Source organism: Marmota monax, unplaced genomic scaffold (assembly GCF_021218885.2).
Source record: "Marmota monax isolate L192 unplaced genomic scaffold, Marmota_monax_Labrador192_F-V1.1 WCK01_AAM20220418_F8-fsc00031, whole genome shotgun sequence".
Lineage (NCBI taxonomy): Eukaryota > Metazoa > Chordata > Mammalia > Rodentia > Sciuridae > Marmota > Marmota monax.
Genome location: NW_026695197.1, coordinates 6,483,710 through 6,502,263, shown reverse-complemented (window position 1 = coordinate 6,502,263; position 18,554 = coordinate 6,483,710). Strand labels below are relative to the sequence as shown.

The 18,554-nt window shown below is 41.6% G+C and overlaps 1 protein-coding gene across 4 annotated transcripts in view; it reads right to left on the bottom strand.

Moving 5' to 3' along the window:
• Positions 1-13,935: 13,935 nt before the first annotated feature.
• The window catches only part of Mapre2 (microtubule associated protein RP/EB family member 2), a 159,518-nt gene continuing 154,899 nt past the window's right edge, over positions 13,936-18,554 (bottom strand). For 3 of the 4 annotated variants that reach the window (XM_046428357.2, XM_046428356.2, XM_046428355.2), the window contains one exon: positions 13,936-14,154. In XM_046428357.2, coding sequence (XP_046284313.1) covers positions 14,080-14,154 — 75 coding nt within the window. In that variant the 3' untranslated portion in view covers positions 13,936-14,079. The remainder of the gene's footprint in view (positions 14,155-18,554) is intronic. The other variant, XM_046428358.2, reaches the window with a different exon arrangement.

The following is an 18,554-nucleotide window of genomic DNA, read 5'->3' as shown; positions in this document are numbered from 1 at the left end:
GACCCCAATAGACCTCCAGGAGCCGAATCCGATGCAATCACACAAGAGTCTTCATTGCAAGCTTAAGTCTGGACTCACAACTGTTTCTGATGCAACAGTCCCAGGGAGTGAGTCCTGGTCCTTTGTTCAGTGAGATTTTATAGGTTTTGGGGGGATACTCTATGCATCACAACATCACACAGCAAATCATTCCATACCACGGGAAAATCAAACAATAACTCTTAACATTGATTAGCACATTCACTGGCCAGAACAAGTTGAGTAGGGGTGATTGGTTAGTACAATAGGGGGATTCATTAGAACTGATTGGTTTAAACCATGAGGGGAGTACATGCTGCACTACATGGTTTCCCAACATGTTATCAACCATAAACTACTGGGGGATCATCTGGCATCCCAGGTATTTTCCCTGTCTCATGCTGATTGGTGGTTGCAAGGGGGTTGCTATGGGTCCTCACCTAGCCTAACTGAGTCAGGGACACCTGGCGCTGCAGATCTCTCCTATTATTTGTAGATAAAAAACTTAGCAGGATAGGTATGTGCTTAGGAGTGCTCTGTGGGTTTTTTCCAAGGACAAGGGTCATGCCCCCTTCCTTGGACAGGCTTTGCTCTGAGGTAGAGGCTGGTTTCTCAAAAATGGAGTCACATCAGTTTCTCAATACCACACCCCATGTAAACTTGGGAAAGATCCATTGTATACCAGTGGAAGAATAAGAATGAAAAAAGCAAATAATATCTTAGTGTCATCATGAAGACAGTTTTGATTCCAAGGACTCAGTAACAGGCTTCTGAGGATCCCCAAGGTCTTGGGATCACATTTTGAGAATCATTTGTGCAGAAGGTTTCTAAATTTTTTTATTTTTTATTTTTTTGGCAGTACTGGGAATTGAACCCAGGGCCTCACTCATGCTAGGCAAATGCTGTACCCTTGAGCTACATCTCTAGCCCTTTTAATTATTTTTCTAACTCTACTTTTTAAAAAAATTGTTCATAGTCTTTTAGTTTTGGTTTTGAGGCTTGTGTAAGAAAAGTTTAAAATGAACTGTTATATATAATTAGTATCTAATATTTATTGGTGGAATTCAATATATGATAGAGTGGTAGTTTTTTAAAACTCATGATGTTAATTTCTATTCTTATGAGAGTCAGGTTACATTTCTGTTTTTTTCTCAAATTCTGTTTTCATCTCTCTTGTTCTGATCTCCTGGACTGTAATTTTCTCTAATATAAAATTAAATTTTTATTCTCTGTGTTATAGGAGGGCAAAAGGGATCTATAGGAAATAACTCTGATGTTGAATTCTATCACTGTATCTTTCCCTCCTTTCTTTTATTTTTATTTGGTAAACTGAGTTTTGCCATGTGTTCAACATTGCTAGATGCTGGGGATGTTACATTTGTGGACAAATGGTCTCACCCCTAAATTAGAAGGTAGTGTGACCACAGGCTTCAACACCAGTAATCATGATATAATGTGTTAAGAGATAATGGCCTTCAAGAAAAACCTGTTGTAACACAGGTCTCTTCTAAGACACCGTAGGTGACCAAGAATCAATAACAATCTCCAGTTCCATTTATGTCAAAAGAAACAATATAGAATGTGTAGATCCAAAGATTTCTCTTGCTTAGGGTTGAGCAGGAGGCTTATCACCTATCAGTTAATTGTGGAAGTCCTTGTTCTTCTGGGGACTGAACATAAGTCAGCAGAGTTAAGTGTATGGCAAGTAGGTAAACTGTCAGGAGGGGAGGCAGGAATTTACAATTAGTATTGAAAATGGTAGTTGTGGGGAATCTAAAAAGGAGCACATGTGTAGACACTATCTCTGAATGGCTGTCTTTCTCTAGAAAGTTCAAAGTATCTCCCTTTCACATCACACTTTGTCTCAGGCATGGATTCAGAGAAACAGTATCAAATCCACCCTCCACAGCTAATCTCAGGGGTTTGTATGTTGTCCCTGGTGAGCAGAGCTCTCTGTCTCTCTCTGCTTCTTTGTTGCCATGTCCTGAGTGTTTTCTTCTACTGTGCCATTCTGCCACTATGTTCCACCTCACCTTGGGCCCGGAGTTATGGAGTCAGTTGACTCTGGACTGAACCTCTGAAATGAGCCAAGGTAAGCCTCTCCTCCTTTAATTGTTCTTGTCGGGTCTTTTGGTCACCGAGACATAAAAGCTGACTAAAACAAGGCACATTGTTAAACTCTTTCATAATTATTTTATTAAATCTTCATAACTGCATTATATATAAACACTTTTAATTCATTAGTAAGTGTACCGTGAACCTTCATTGTATCAGATTAGGTCTAGATTAGGTTGGGGAGCCAAACACTCTATATGGTATGGTGCATTACATCTGGTTGTGAAAAGTTTAGAAATTAGCTAAGTAATTTCACTAATAAATATGTGTAGGTAGTCATACACTGTGCTGAATGCTCATGTATATAACTATTACTTATTGTCTCTTACATACCACATTGTGACATACAATTGGGCTACTGTTATTATTTCTGTTCCAGATAAGGAAACATTTGAATAAGTTTCAATTAAGAACTCAATAATCTGCCAGGCTTCAAGGATGGCTTTATCTAACTGTGGGGCTAGGAGAAGAATCACTGGGAAAAGTGTTAGGAACTGACCACCTACTGGGTCTTTGTCTTAGTCTGCTAAAACAGAATATTTGGGACTGGGTAATTAATTTAGATCAGAGATTTATTACTTATAGTTCCAGAGGCTGGGAAGTCCAAGGTTAAGGGGACATGCATCTGGCTGTGTCATCCCATGGCAGAAGACTTCACATAGGTGTAAGAAAGCAAGAAATCAAACTCGCAGTTTCAAAGCCTTTTATAATCAGCATGAATCCATTTGAGGGCTCCACCCTCATGACCTAAACACCTCTCATTTGGTCCAACCTCCCAACACTTTTGCACTGGGGATTAAGTTTACAACATATGCTTTTGGGGGGACACATTAAAACCATAAAAATAACCATCTTTGCCACTGCTTGTCATCAAAGGTGGTTAAAGCAGAGTGAGCTGTGGGTTTCACCAGGCAATTGGGAGCCATTATCCTGATGAATGAGGCAATGGCTAGGTTTCCTCCTTGGATATTCAGAAGTTGGTAATACAGAGAAAAGAATGTAGTCTGATTTCTGTGTTGAAAGTGAACAGTATGTCCAGTAAAATATGTGTTTTAAATTACTCCTGAGCTGTTTTTTAAATCACAAGCAAAGAAGAAATCTGTCCAAAGGAAGCATTTCCCATAACCTCCCCTCTGGAAAGAGCCCAGGTTTTCTAGTACTCAATACAAAGAAGGCATTTTCAGGAGAAGGAAGTTTGGGGGAGAGGTCAGGGCAGGAAGAAAGGGAAGCTTATAGATAATGGTGACTTTTAATGAGTCTTTTTGCCTACGCCACCTCCCTGGTCACCTGGACATGTGTTGGTTTGACCATCAGTGCAGAGTGATGTTGGCCAGATAAGTGACATCAGAGCCCTTTCATTGGCTCTGTTTCTCCAGGCTCTGTGGTCCTCCTGCCACTGCAGGACCTTTGGAGAAGCTGAACAAATTGACACTTGTCCCATCTACTGCTTCAAAAACTGTGCCATGGCTATGACGTGTGTGTGTCTGTGTGTGTGTGTGTGTGTGTGTGTATTTGTGGGGAGTAAAAAAAAGGGCCCTAAATGTTGTGGAGACAGGTGAGGCTATGTCCTTCTGGTGGAGAGGTGGTGATACAAAATGTGAGTGTGTATGTAACACATGACTTATCTGTGGCTGCCCCCTGCTCAACAGCTCTGGGAGGGCTAAGAGATGGCAGGTTGGTTAAAAGGAACCTTTGGCTGGAAAGCTTTGGGGATTTTGGTATAACTGTAAAAGGAAGGTGATGGAACAAAATATAACTAAGTCCCTCCACACCTTTTAAAATAAATTCATGTTGAAAATTCACTTTGGGCCTATCAGTGTTTATGACTCCTCTTCTTTCTATCATTTGCATAGGAAGTGACCTCAGATCAAATAACTGAAAAAAACAAAGTAAATTGAAGTACCCATGAAAGTGACATTTCAATTCAAATGACATTTTTTTTTTGAGATCTACTAAGCGGGAATCTATCAAATAATAGTTTTACTTGAATGAACCCCCCCATCTCTATCCACTGGAACTATCTCTTAGGGGCCATATTTTTTGTTATGCAATTTATTAAGAATCAGAATTCAGTGCAGTTTATTGAGAATCAGAATTTGTAAGACTCTGAAGGGGTCTGAGAAATCACCTAGTCAAATTCCCTCATTTTACATTTACATCTTATGAAATTTACCAAAGAGATGTGTCCAAATTATTCTACAACTGCTCTAGTAGAAGTGTGTCTTGGTTTACATTCTTTTTTGCATAATGCCTGTACAAGATAAAATCTGTCCTTCATCATCTATATTGTCCCCTTTATCTATTGCAGTGTAACATGTTTTCCTTAACTTTGTGACTTAAGCCAATTTATTATTCTCTCCCATGGTCCCATGGAATAGCTGCACAGTTCCTGGGGTCTCTGCTGTGGCTGCTGTCTGATGGATGAATGCTCAGAGTCCTCTGAAGACTCAAGGAGGTGGAAACTAGGACGGCTTCTTCTCATACAGAGCTGGCAGGTAAGCTGGCTGTCAGCCAGGAGCTCAGCTGGGCTTGGCACTGAACTGTCCTGAAGACCCCTTCTGTTCTATAAACTTGGACAAGTTATTCCCTTTCAAGATCCTAATCTCATGAGAATGTCTTGGATTGCAAGGAAAAGAGATGCAGTTAAGTTACCGCTTAAGTTACCTCTTACACATACATGTGGCCTCTTAAAACTAAGCATCTGAATCTGAGAAAGTCTTAGCTAAAATATTCCTTGGTTATTTCCTGAGTGTCTGCTCTCTATTTCATTGGGTACTTTCGTCATTTTTTCTATTTCAGAGCAACGGCTTATGTTTAACATCAGTATGCCATAAACTTTCCTTGTGGTCCCCTTCTCTCTGCATTGTCTGCATCCTCTGAGGCCGAGCACACACCTAAATACTGACATCCTCTGGATATGAGGCTTGCTCTGGACCATGTAATGCATGATGACTAGGGCCACTCCTTCTGCAGCAGTGCTGGGAGCAGGAGCAGTACTGAAGTGTCTAACATCAAAGTAATGTTAATAATATCACCTTCCTCATAGGATGGCTATTAAAACCAAAATTAGTAATAATAGTCATCATTTAGTAATTCTCTACTATGTGCAAGGTATTCTATATACGTAACTTCTATTTATTTTTCAAAACAACTTTGCAAGGTAGGTATGATCTATATATTCAGATGAGGCAAGGGAAGCTAAGAACTGATTTGAAATTTATTTAATATCACATAGCTAGAAGTCGCATAACTGGGATTTGAATCTGGTTCAGATAATTTTCAAAGCTTATTCTCTTTCTCCTCTACATGATTATCATGTGTGAAACCATTTTGTGACCAAAGGGTTTTATAGATATAGTAAAACTTTTATTAAAATATTATCCCCTTTTCCTCTCCAGACTTACGTTTTGACTTGAAAAACAAGCCAATTGTCAGTGGAATTTCTCCAGGGTAATTTTGAGGGTGACAGGAAGGAAAACCAATAGTTTTGTAATCTTCACTGAAAATTTTCCTCTTGGTAAATTGCCGAGGATAAATGAAAAACCAAGCTAGCAAAAATAAACTCACTTAAGTCTTGCTCTTACTATACTTCTGGGGAAAGCTGTGCCCCTGCTCCTGGCTGGCCTCTGGGTCCCCATGAGGGGGCAGTGCTTTCTGGTAAGGATTCCCACTGTCACCTGAGAGCAGCCCCACCCTAGATTTGCTGACCGAGCTTGAGTCTTGGTCAACAACATTCAGCATCTGCCCTCTAGTACTCACTCGTCAGGCAGGAGAGGGTCACCCTGTCAGTCAGTGTCCACCTGAATCCATACTAAAGAAGTAGAGCTTGTCTTCCCACCACCCTCTAATACTGCACCTTTATCCTAGGATGCAGCCTTGCCCTGGGTGCTGTTACCTGTACAGCTTTGGTCTCTGGTAGACTGCTTTTTACTGAACTGTACCTGAGCATGATGTCCCCAGGGATAGCTGGAAGAGGGCCTAATAGACTGTCATTCTATGTGCTGTGATATGTTGCTAATGTTCCCTACTTCATTTGGTTTCTACCTAGGAGGAGCCATGCACAAATTTCTCCCAGGCCTAAGTATTTGCACCTCTATGTAAATGACTTGTCCTTATCTGAGGGCATTTAAACTTGAATCATGATTTTGTTTCTCTCTATGTTGGCTACCAGAAAGTTCAGAGGTAACTTTGTGATCCCTTTAGTCCTAGGAGAGTCAAGAAGATTGTGTAAGGCCACTGTCTTTATCTTTTCCCTCCTTCCTAATTTCTTTGTTCTGATTCCTTTACATGTAATTAAGTGCCTAAAAAAATGGCTTTAGTTTACTTTTTTAGACTAAAGCAGGTAACCTAAACTTAATGGATCCAGGATGTCTCTTTCTGTAGAGTTCCATTAGGATAACTTAAGGATAGTGATATATTTTAGGAGGAAAAAGTTCTTTTTTAATTATTTGTTTTAATTAGTTATACATGACAGTAGAATACACTTATATACTTTATCATACATAGATGGGATATAGTTTCTCATTTTTCTGAGTATACATATTGTAGAATCACCTTGGTCATATAGTCTCATACATACATACAGTAATAATGTCTGGGAAAGAGTCGTTGAGTTGGTGCTCTACTTTTAGAAACAGCTAAATTGGAAAATTAAAAAAAAAAATACTCACTCTTCCCGTCCGCTGGGGCTTTTAGCTTAAATTTTGTTGGGGTCTTTCTTAAGTAGTATTAGCAGCTTTACTGAATGTTATAAAGGAAGGCTGCATATGGTAATGTCCCCCTTCTCTTTCTTGGGAAGCCAATTGAGTTCAACACTTAAACGTCTTTTTCAGTGAAGAAGGGACCATGAAAGAACACCTTTCTGTGAAGCAGCAGCCAGTCTGTTCTCTGGTCTCCAGGGCATGACTTCTCCAGAGAAGTAATGGCAATAGGCCAAAGGACCAAGGACTCTTGCACAACGGGAAGATGCTTGGAGCCTCTCTCTTGTGGGGATGGTGTGGTCATCCTGCAATGGTCCCTCTAGTCTCTGCCTCATCCCCTCCCCTTGGGCCTAGCCTCTCACCTTGCCTGTCCCACAAAGGGAGCAAGTAGTTCCTGCCTCACACTAACCTCATTATGTAAGGGCTGTCCTTACTGGGCCATGTCTGGGACTAATGATATGATCGGGTCTCCTCTGGGCTATTTTTTGAAACAGGAACAAGTGACTTGACGGACATAGAGATCTCCTTTCTTTCTTACAGAAGGAAAACTACGTAACAGGGCTCCCAGTGAAGGGGAGCAGCTAGTGCAGAGTTGCGTAGCTCCAACTTTGATAGGTACAATCGTGGAGGAGCCTCATTCTAGGTTTCCAAAACCTTGTCATCAGATTAATGCTACAAGAACACCCATTAATTTGGGGGAGGTTTTGTGCATAGATTCATTTTTTTACCCCCTGCTTTGTGGAATGCAGCATAGAGCACACACACATAAGAAAATGATGCAAGACACGCTCATAGCAGCCTGGAAAGCAGTGTGTTGAACAGAAGCATGATAGGTTGTGACCACCATTCTCTTCTTAGCAGCCAGATGAGGCTCATACTGCTATGCACTGTGTGTACTACAGTTCAAGGTAGTTTTCAAGTTGAATGTAAACTGGCTACTAGAAATCAAAATCATGTGCTTTAACTAGGCGTCATCTACAACTTTAGTTTTTGCTCAGTAAAAACTGTGGAGCCATAACATGCCTCTTGATTTCCATCATTGTTTTTTCAAAAAAGACAACTTATATTTACCATGACTGAGACAAACATAGCCATCCACTCTGTGTTGGTTAAATTTTTGGTTTAAAAGGAATGCTTCTAATTCTAACTTAGTGGAATCCAAATTTGTAGAAAAAGTGAAACTAAACAAAACTGTGGATATTGTGATGATCTCTTAGGTATGATGGGGCAGCATCTTGTGAGATTTCAAAACCACTGTCTCAAGAAAAACTGAAAAATTTCCCAGGAAGAATTTACATTTCTTTTTTTTTTTTTGGGGGGGGGTAGGTACTGGGGATTGAACTCAGGAACACTCAACCACTGAGCTACATCCCCAGCTCTATTTTGTATTTTATTTAGAGACAGGGTCTCACTGAGTTGCTTCGTGCCTTGCTGTTGCTGAGGCTGGCTTTAAACTTGCAATTCCCCTGCTTCAGCCTCCCAACTGCTGGGATTACAGGTGTGCACTTGACATTTGCTTTCTAAGCTCAGGTGATGACAACTTCTATGTCTGCCACAGAAGGAGACCTCAGCGCTTATCTTGACACAACTCAGCCTGTAAGAATTAAGTTATAAACTCATTTTCTGGGGTCTTTTTCTGAAAAATCTTTCAAGCTATTAAAAAGCTGTTCCTGTAGTAGGTAGTCATCCATATCAGATTGGAAGAGAGCATCCTAGTAAGCCATGAATTTGGGTCAGAATAAAATTCTGAACATATTTATGGGAACTTTTGATTATTTTCTAAATCTTAAAGATTGATTTAAGCTGTCAGTGTTGACCAAAACCTTTTACTGACTAAGAGAAACATAGCTTCAAAAAATTTTAATTTTGTACAGATAACCTTCAAGACCTAAAGAAATGCCACAGGGTAAAGAGATCAGGGGAATTTGCTGCTCAGAAGGAAGTGTGTATGTAACTTTATTTTCTGGAAAAGAATACATTGAGGTACTGGGATTAGTTACTACTGAAAATAAAAAATTTAAAAGAACATTAATGTGTCATAACCCTTTAAAAACACTAAATTTATACCCAGTTTTGATAAAGGGGTTACAAGAAACCTGTTCAAAAAATTAAAAGTTGGCAAGCTGAATGTTTAACATTTTCTTTCATTGGAGAGAAAAAAAAATCCAATAAATTACCTTCAGTTGGGCCTTCCATTCTGCTCATACACCTTACACACAACACAGATGCAAACTCAGCCTCCACAGTGCACTTTCTATGTACATCCACCTATACAGACATGGGGTCTGAGAGACAGCCCAGAGGTCTGGCCTTGAGCAGTCTTGTGACCCCAAGTCCTGGTGCCACATGAGGGTCCTCCAGGAATCAGTGAATTTTCTCTTTAGGCTTTGCTTCTCTTTATCAAATCAAGTCAAAGTTCTTTTAAGAACATCCTTTATGAGTTCACAGTTCAGGAAAACAGGTTGTCAGACATCCAAGGAGATACTCTGATCCAACACTTGTGCTGTTGGGCAGAATTGCCTTAGTGCTGAGAAAATAAATGGGTCAGTAATGTTTACTAGTGGTAGCAGCCTTCATGATCACAGTAATTGTGTTCTCACAGTCAGAAGGAAGAAACACACTAAGTTGTATGTGTTTAGAAAACCAATTGGCATTTTATAATTCAAACAGTGGGATTCCACAATTGTTTATTTTGTCTCTGGACTTAGAAGCTTTCCCATAGTATCAGTAGCATTTTAGAGATGATCTCAGATTTAGTCAAATAGAACAAGCATGTTGTTATGGTTTGGTTCGAGAACGACCCATCAAAACTTAAGTGTTAAGCAATGCAGCCTTGTTCAGAGGTGAAAAGATTGGACCATGAGGGCTCTGACTGCATCAGTGGATTAATCCATTTAATGGATGAATACTGTGAAGACTATTGGGACGTGGTAAAAACTATAGGCTGGTGGGGCAAGGCTGGAGGAAGTCACTGGGGGTATGATGTGGGGAACTGTAGCTATCCCAACCCCCTATCTTGTTCTGTTTCCCAGCTGCCATGAACTGAATCCTCTGAAACAGTGAGCCAAAAATGATTCTTTCCTCTAAGTTGTTCTCATCAGGTATTCCGGTCACAGTGATGAAAAACTAACACTCATGTTATTTTATCACATTTGAACCAACAATGACAGGTTTGCTACAGTCTACCAACATACCTCTTGAATAAGCTCAATTCTCTATATTTTTGACTATTTGTGCACAAAAGTCTAAGATCCAGTGTTTAAAGTACCAGCGTTGATGAAGTAAATGAAAAACACGTGTGCTTTGAGCATGAGTTTTTCATAACCCAGGCAAAGGCTTGCAGGCTTCTGTCACCAATGTACCCTGGGGACAAATGGATGTGGATGGCAAAGAAGAGTAGTATGTTTGTCTCAGATTATTTTCCCACTCTTAAAAGTGCCTAAAGGCAAGTGAATGGAGGAGTTGCCAAAAGATAGTATAGGAACACAACTGGCCTCTAGGTGGTGCTTGAAAGCAGTTTAGGCAAAGCTGATATCTTTCAGGGTGAAAAGGGTATTGGTGGCCTCTCAAGTCACTTGCAGGCTCCAAGGTCTTCAAAAGATGCTCAACTGTTCCACAGTCTCCGCAGGTGGCTCACTGGACCAGTTTTAATACATTCCTTTTTTTTTTTCACCCACTCCTGTGTCTGTAGGTTTTGGATTCCATGGAGAGCTTATGCTGATGATTACCCTCTAAATTATCATTCACCCTTTAAATTAAATCATCACCCTTTAAATTCAACAAACACACTCATTCAAAGAGTTTTTGTCAACTAAGTAGTTTTGCCACAAAGCTTTACTTAGAAACATCTGCCTGCTTCTCTAAGTCTATTTGCCCAGGACAGTCTTGTCCAGATGGAAGAGGCTGGGTCTGCCAGAGCTAGGATTTTGTTTGGTTGCAAGTGGAACATTTTATGTTTATATTTTTTGGTAAAGTTTTTAAAAAGGTATTACAGATGTCATATCAAATATAAACCTGTAATTCTGGTGAAATAATTAGTCATAATAAATACAAAGACATCTTCTTTTCCTGTGTAAATCATAACAACTATGGGTAGATATTTGAATCTACACAAATCTCCCATATACACATGCTCTGAAAAGCACTGAAAAGGGATCTTTGGTATAAAAGGAAAGAATTTATAAATCCAGGCAGATTTTGACATATACTTTTTTTTATTAAATATGTAAAAAGATCAACGCAAGTCAAGTTATTCACATATTCAGAGACAAAAAACTATTCTACCATGCGACAATAGGTGGGTAATGTAAAATGAATGTGATACATCTGAATAAGACTTTTTCATCTATTATGTCATTACTTATCTATATTTATAATTAACAATACATATGTTTACATTCCTTTCAGTTTACATTTAATATATAACAAAAGCTTTATGGTGTACTATTTAGTAAAAGTAATCTGAATGCATATTAAACCTTAACGGAATAATGGAAATACTCACCAGGGAAGGGAGGAATTCTTGGTTTCCTTCTGGAGTTTACTTCTCTCGGGTCAACAGGGTGTTTGTCTTGTCTTTTTTTTTTTTTTTTTCCTGCTTTTCTGCTTAGAATGAGCATGAGCTTTCTCTTTGCCCCCTGCTTCAATCACTTCCAATCTGACAGCAGCAATGGGAAGTGCTATAACCAGCCAACAGTGGGTGAGAGGGGAGGACGAGGAAAGAAATCCATCTTCCTGAGAAGCAGCAGCAGGGCACACAGCAAGGAATACCTCTCTGCCTAGCAATGATGACATGCTACTGGGGGTGGGGTACGGAGGAACCCATGTCCTGAATGACAGGATGAAAGAGCGATGGGGTCCCACTATCTGTGGGAAACAAGTGGTGGTCATACAGAGGCAGGGGTTGCGGCCCAAGACCGACTCCAAAACACAGCTGTTAAAGATTCCCCAAAGCATCTGGGACATCATCCTGGCAAAGCACAGCAGAAGATGTTTAAGATGGGGACAGAGAATCTATGGCTCTTTCTAAATGAATGAATAATCTGCTCCAAATCATCAGGAAGAATGGATTATGGTATTCTTTACAGGCTAACATGTCTCTAGCCAAGAAAGTTGGGGAGCTGGAGAGAACAAGAGTGGTTCCAGCAAGAGTCATCAGGGAGGTTTGTGGAAAGTATAATTTCCACACTAACAAGTGGTTCTGGAGAAGACTGGATCCTGACACTCTGGTACACATTCATGTACATCTACGTGACAGGAACCACCTGGCACTGGGTACTACTGAGATGTTGGGGAAGATGAATGGCGGCCTAGGAACCACCGAAGTATCTGAAAGGAGTTATTTATTGTGCCTCTTTACAAGAGCTATTTGTAAAACATCAGCGAGTACAATGGGTTCAGGAGGGCAACACACTGTTAAGCAAGACACTGTGTATAGCACAGCCACTACCTGTAACCAGGTGAGGGAGGATGTCACTGCCAGGAGCCAGGCTTTCCAGCCTCAGAGAAATGAGCTGCCGCTGTGTGCAGAGTGAGCAGGAGAGAGAAGAAAGGGAAACCAAACACCACAAAACATCTGTCCAATTCTGCACAGTGTGTTGTAATAATCTCAAAAATACAAGCCATCTTTTCCACATAGAACTCAATAAATACCACTTTGCTGCAAAAGATTTATTTTGGAAAGACTTCTTTTGGTGCCAAGCTTCAATGCCAGAATTTAGAATTGGTATTTCATCACTTAATAAAGAAATTTCAAAGCTTGATGATACACAATTCAGAAATTTATTTTAAGCTTTTCAGTTAAGCGGAAAGTGGGGTGGGCACATTTTGTTGTTGTTGCACCTGCTAAGTCAAATAACAAGTGAAAGTCAACCTAAATTTAGAAATTAAGTGAAACTGAATGATCCAGGAAGGGATACCATCTGTCAAAAGGTGTGTGTGGGGGAGGAGGGAGGCAAAGATTTGGAAAGAGACTAAGAAAATGTGCAAATATTAGTTAAAAAAATAAGGAATGCTTTTAATTCATTAATGTTTCTCTGTTTATGAATTGCCATGGTTTAGCAAATGTCAATGACAAGGAGGGCCCTTGTGTTAAAGAGGGGAAATTCCTTATTCCAGAAGATATTGAGAGTCATAGGTTTTTCTGTGCTGTTATTCCAGTGTTAACACCAGACTGCAGAATCAGGATTCTCCCTTGGAATTATGCTCCTATTAATTAGGTCTTCACTTCCAGCCTTCCAGCCAGTGTGCAATATGATGCAGAACCCTGGAGCTTGGGCTGCACACTTGAAGTTATCCTTTAGTAGGGATCCCTTAGTGTGGATGACAGGATTTGGGTTGAAAGCCACACGAGGAGGAAGAGGGACCAGCCAGGAGGACCTGCACCTACTAAGACCCCCTGTGGACTGCAGATTACTGATGACAACATCTTGGGAGAGTGGCTGCCCACCAAAGAGGACCCTGAGAAAGAAAATAACATGGGAACCAGGGGAGGAGGATGGGAGGGGAGGGGCACGCGGAGAGAGGGCAAAGTTGAGATGGTGTTTTCCTTGAGTAAATGTCTTTCAAAACTAACAACATACTGTATGGTTGTCTAACATGCTGCTCTATGAACACTGCTGGGCCCTGAAGTCCTAGTTTTGAATCCATTTTTTTTTCCCTTTAGTGTTGTGACAAGAGGGAGAAACTGACCCTATGTTTCCCCTCATGACACAAGTCACTGTCATTATGGCTTTCATATCAAGTATCTGTTTCCCTTTGTTCCAATTCTTTGACCAAATTTATGTTCAGAAGTTAGACTTGCAAACATCAAAGCACCACAAATGCGTGTGACATCTAGTGACACTGGGTTGAGAAATGCCAATATAAATACCATATATCAAATTACCATTGTTTCACACCAGGATAAAAAGGGGTGGTGGTGGTGGAAGTGGTTTTGGGGTAGGGAAAGTTGTTCTGGAAAGAAACGAGGAAAAGAGCAGAACCAATCTCAAGCAGCCAAATGGTGAAGTTGAAGGTATGTGACCCTATGATCTCTCAGGTAGGCGGCCAGAATGACCGTCAGCTAATGCATCTTGGCAAAGGAAATGGGAACCAAGCGCAGTGGCTGGCATACGCAACAGTGTATTGATGGTAACGGCAGACTGGGAACAACTGGTTTCTGTTGAGCTTGAGGCTGCACGTGTTCCAATTCTCCAGAAGAAAAGTTCCCACGCACAATGGAAGTGTCAAGAGCTGCTGAGACGGGTCAGTACTCTTCCTGCTGCTGGGGCTGCTGGTCATGGGCTTGCTCCTCGGCTTCCGGCTCTTCTGTGTGGCCCTCCTGTGAGGCAGGGAGAAGTTTCAGCTGAGATAATTTATGGTCTGAGGCCCTGAGGGATCCCAGCCCAAGGTCACTGCGCAGTGTGTCATCTCCGGGCTGCAGAGAACACTAGGCTTGGATACAACCCTCCAGGTTTCCCAGATCCCAGTGGTCAACATGCATGCAGGGCCATCAAAGAATGGTCATTCTAGAAAGCACAATCGTTAGGCTTCGAGCCCCCCAATTTTCTTCCAACTGTTTTAGAAGGAAAACTTCAGAGAACACATCACATATTTTCCTAGTTTTTTAGTTGTAGATGAATACAATATCTTTATTTTTATGTGGTTCTGAGGATCGAACCCAGTGCCTCACAGGTGCTAGGCAGGTGCTCTACCACTGAGCTACAATCCCAGCCCCACTTTCCCACCTTTTGTAAGAGAGTCAACTAAACACAATGACTCTACAGCATCATGATGACCACAATGAACATAAAACAGCATCCTAGGCCTGTGTAGGACGGTTGCCCCTACACTAATGGTCCAGGATGTGGTGCTTCTGACCCACTTCCGGGTTCCTTCCCTGCTTTCCTTCTTCTTGTCTGCCTGAAGCCAGACCTTTTTGTTACAATAGGTTACTAATCTGATGTGGGCTGAGATACCAGCAAAAGTAACCTGTTTGAGTTTCTGAGGGGAAGGAAATGGTAGCAGCCATGTTTCATGGGCTGCCCCTGGCAAATAGACCCCTCTTAGCAGAGAGCTTAGGAGCTTTGGCTCAAGGACTTTGGGATATCTGTTCAGGGTGGTTGAGGTCTTTGCTTACTTTCTATTCCCTGACTGTGTTTCTCTACTTGGTTTCCAATATCTATTTATTCATTTGTCTAACCCGGTGAAGAGTATCATGGTTACCAACTAAGCCACAGATGTAAATTCTTTCAATTTTTGACCTCATTAAGAATTAACTAGCTCTTTATTATCCAAGCTGAAGGAGTAAAGCTAACCAACAGCAGCTAACTGCCCCCTCAATAACAGCACACGGTTTTATGGTGCAGTGTGGCATGTGTGCCAGCACACAGAGATGTGCTCAGGTCCTCTCACACCTGGCACACAGACTCCTGAACCATCAAACCCACCCACCCCCTTCCTATCTGACCCATATTCCCTGTAGCTCAGGACAAAACGGTTGAGAACCAATTCAAATAGAGTGTGGTCATCTCTCCAGTACCCTGAGCCAGAATGATCTCTTTCCCTTCTCCTGCAGCACTCTGCTCTTCCTGTGCTATGAAACCGACTTGTAATCTTGTCTTGAATTTTTCAGCCTCGTCCACTGCATCCTGAGATTCTGAGGTCAGGAGTAGGGGCTCATTCGACTATGTCCCTTCTCAGTCAGTACAGAAGGCAATATGTGTTGTGGCAAGAGGAAGGTTTCAGAGGATTCAAGTATAGATGACCAAGACTACCAGACTATCAGCCAAGATCATATGCTGAGTCTTTTCTGAAAGGCTGTATAATGTAAAAGCATGAGACTCTGGAGCTATTTACCAGCTGTAAATATATCGCAACTGCTCTGTGCCTCAGTTTCTTGTCTGAGACAGGGATAGGGGTACTCACGTAGCAGAGTTTTCAGTGTTTCACTGATCAGTGAATCAATGGATTAATCGAACCCAACGCAGGAGTATTTAGTAGATAGTAAATATGAGCTGTGATTATGATTTCTTTTGTGAGACAACTCTTTGGAATATATTAAGCACAAATAATTAAGGAAAAAAAAACCCCTTTCTGTGACAACCAACAGTTGAAAGTGACATCATTGTATTAAAAACCTGGGATTACATTTAGTAATGTCTCTTTAACTCTGTGACAATGGGCACATTATTTGGTAAAGGTGAATTCTCCCCTAACCCTAACCATACCTGGGTACCCCATAAATTGTGCCACCAAGGGTAAGGCCCAATATCCTCCTCTCTGACCACTTCTGTTTTTCTGATCCTCACACTTGGATTCCTTAACTGCAGATGCTCTCTGATCTTGGAGAGCAGAGTCCTGAATCTGTAGTGTCAGACGATCCCAGGGGCCCCTGGGTATGCTGTGGCTATACTCCTGGCAGTATCCTCTGCTGCTGGCTTTGCCCACTGCTTGGCACAGGTGAGGGTGGTCCTCTCATGAGGAATAGGAGGTTATTTTATGGTGGGGTGGCACAAAATAGAAAACAGGCACTGGTCTTAGAACAGGTACTCTCCTCATGGAGACGACATGCTGGTGGGTTGTTTATAGACATGGTGCCTGGGAACTCCCAGTGGCTATTCTGCCCCCGGCTCCTCCACTTTCTGAAAATGCTGCTCCTCCCTGAAACCTCTCTCCCTGCCACCACGCCACAGTAACAGCTCCTCTCTCCAAGCTTTTGAAACCTTGTTTCTGCTTCTGTTAGAGGGCATGTGGGATTCAGCCCTGTGTGTGCTTCTACAGGATGGCCGTCTTCCTTTCCACTCTGGCTCAGAGACTCCCCTGGGTGAGGGATGTCGTTTCATTCTTCCTAACTCTTGAATCTAGTGTGGTGTCTTTCATACTATATCGCTCTAACTTCAGCTGGTATAAAGCATGCTTTTTTTACATAATTGCTTTTGTGCATTCTACATTGATGAGGGGAAGATCTCAGAAATGAGGATCTGTTTTACGTTTTAGAGAAAAGCTCGTCACAGTTGGGAGTTAACTGTGGGATAATGGAATTAACTAAGAACTGCAATTGGAAGACCTGGATTCAAGGAATTGTTAAATCTGTTAACAAGCTACAGGACTAAGAACCCACCCATGAGGCCCCTCTGCAGGCATTCTTCCCAAACATGCTAAAGAAGGGGGGTGGGTCCATTGCCCTTGTCTATGGTTCTGTGGTTCCCAGATGGCAAGGGCAGCTCCCTAGAGCACCAGGCTCAAGTCCTAGCCACAGGAAACTGCTTGTGATATCAAATATCTGCAGGAACCATGGACCCCAGATCATGCTTATCAGGCAATAAAGAACAAATCTTCCAAGTTATCAATGGGTTGCTAATGCTTGGGGTGCAAGTTAAGGAAACTGGAAAGTTTGGCAGAATACATCTATAATTCTGAAATACTACATATCACATCTGAGCTTGCCCAGCCTTTTGTGCGCTTTCATAGGTTCCCAGGAGGAAAAACAAAAGACCTTTTTCTTTGATCCATATAAAAATGAAGACTTTAAATCCACATGTTAAGTAGATGCTCAGGTAAAACCTGTGTCAAATATGGAGCCAATGAACTGAAGTGACACCTGCTCAATTCTGCTATTTCCTTTCAATCCATTACATCTCTCTAAGTGAACTGTGAGTGAAGTGAATTTTTTTTTATTCTTATTGTAAGGGTTAGAGAAGTTGGAAGAAAGTACTGAAGAAGGGTCTTGGCCACTGTGGGAAGAGAATGGGGGCAGAGGAGGGAGGAGGCTCACCCAGAAGCTCCTGCTTCCAAATGTAGGGGGTGGTGCTCGGCCTCATCTCCCACTCACTACTTACGACAGCCCTGGTTGGCTCTTCTTTCCTCCCTGTTTTAATCCAAGTTCCCTCTGCCTGAAATACACCCTACCTTAGCTTTATTAACTTGATATTCCTAGCCATCCTTGAACATCCAACAAAAGCCATTTTCACTGTGACATCTTTGCTGGGCCCTCTAGGCGGTTTCTGTGTACTCCCCACAACTTGACTTATGTCTCTGTTATCACATTTATTATAATCAGGCACAGATTCCAGTTAGTTGTGTCCCTGTCTTCCTTCCAGGGACTGTGGGCTCTTCTGTGGGAGGGGTTGTGTGTTTTTCCTTCACAGCCATTGCTTTATCCAGTGGAATGCACAGACTCTGTAGTGACAGAAACACTGCCTGTATCAAAACACTGCTGAGGAGAAAGAAAGTCTTTAGGTCATTTTTAAAGTGGCTTCCATGACAGTACCTCAGGAGATAAGCAGCTATTTATAAGCTATTGCACCTTGGCTGTCAAAATCCATAAGGGAGCAGATAGCCAATGATTCAGCTCACATACCTGTGGGCCCAAGTTAAATATGGAGGGAAAAGATAATGACAATGTGACAGAGAGGCACTGGACAACTGGCTGGCAATCTGCTCTGAAAACTTCCATAGGGTTTCTACACCTGGGAAATGAATTACCTGTTGACTCCCCTGCTCAAAACTTCTAGCTAGATTTTTCTACCTTCCAAACATTATATTCTGGGATTGCTTGACTATAAGAATCAGAAGCCAGTCATCACTTAGTGGAAGAGATTCCCCTTCCAGCAAATACACCTACCTGAAATTGGAGAGCATACCCAACTGTCTACCCTTCAATTCTTCAGCACCTCCCTTACCTTCAGGAGGAAAAGGCAGCCAACCAGAAGCCTCTGTCATTTCAGATTTGTATAATCC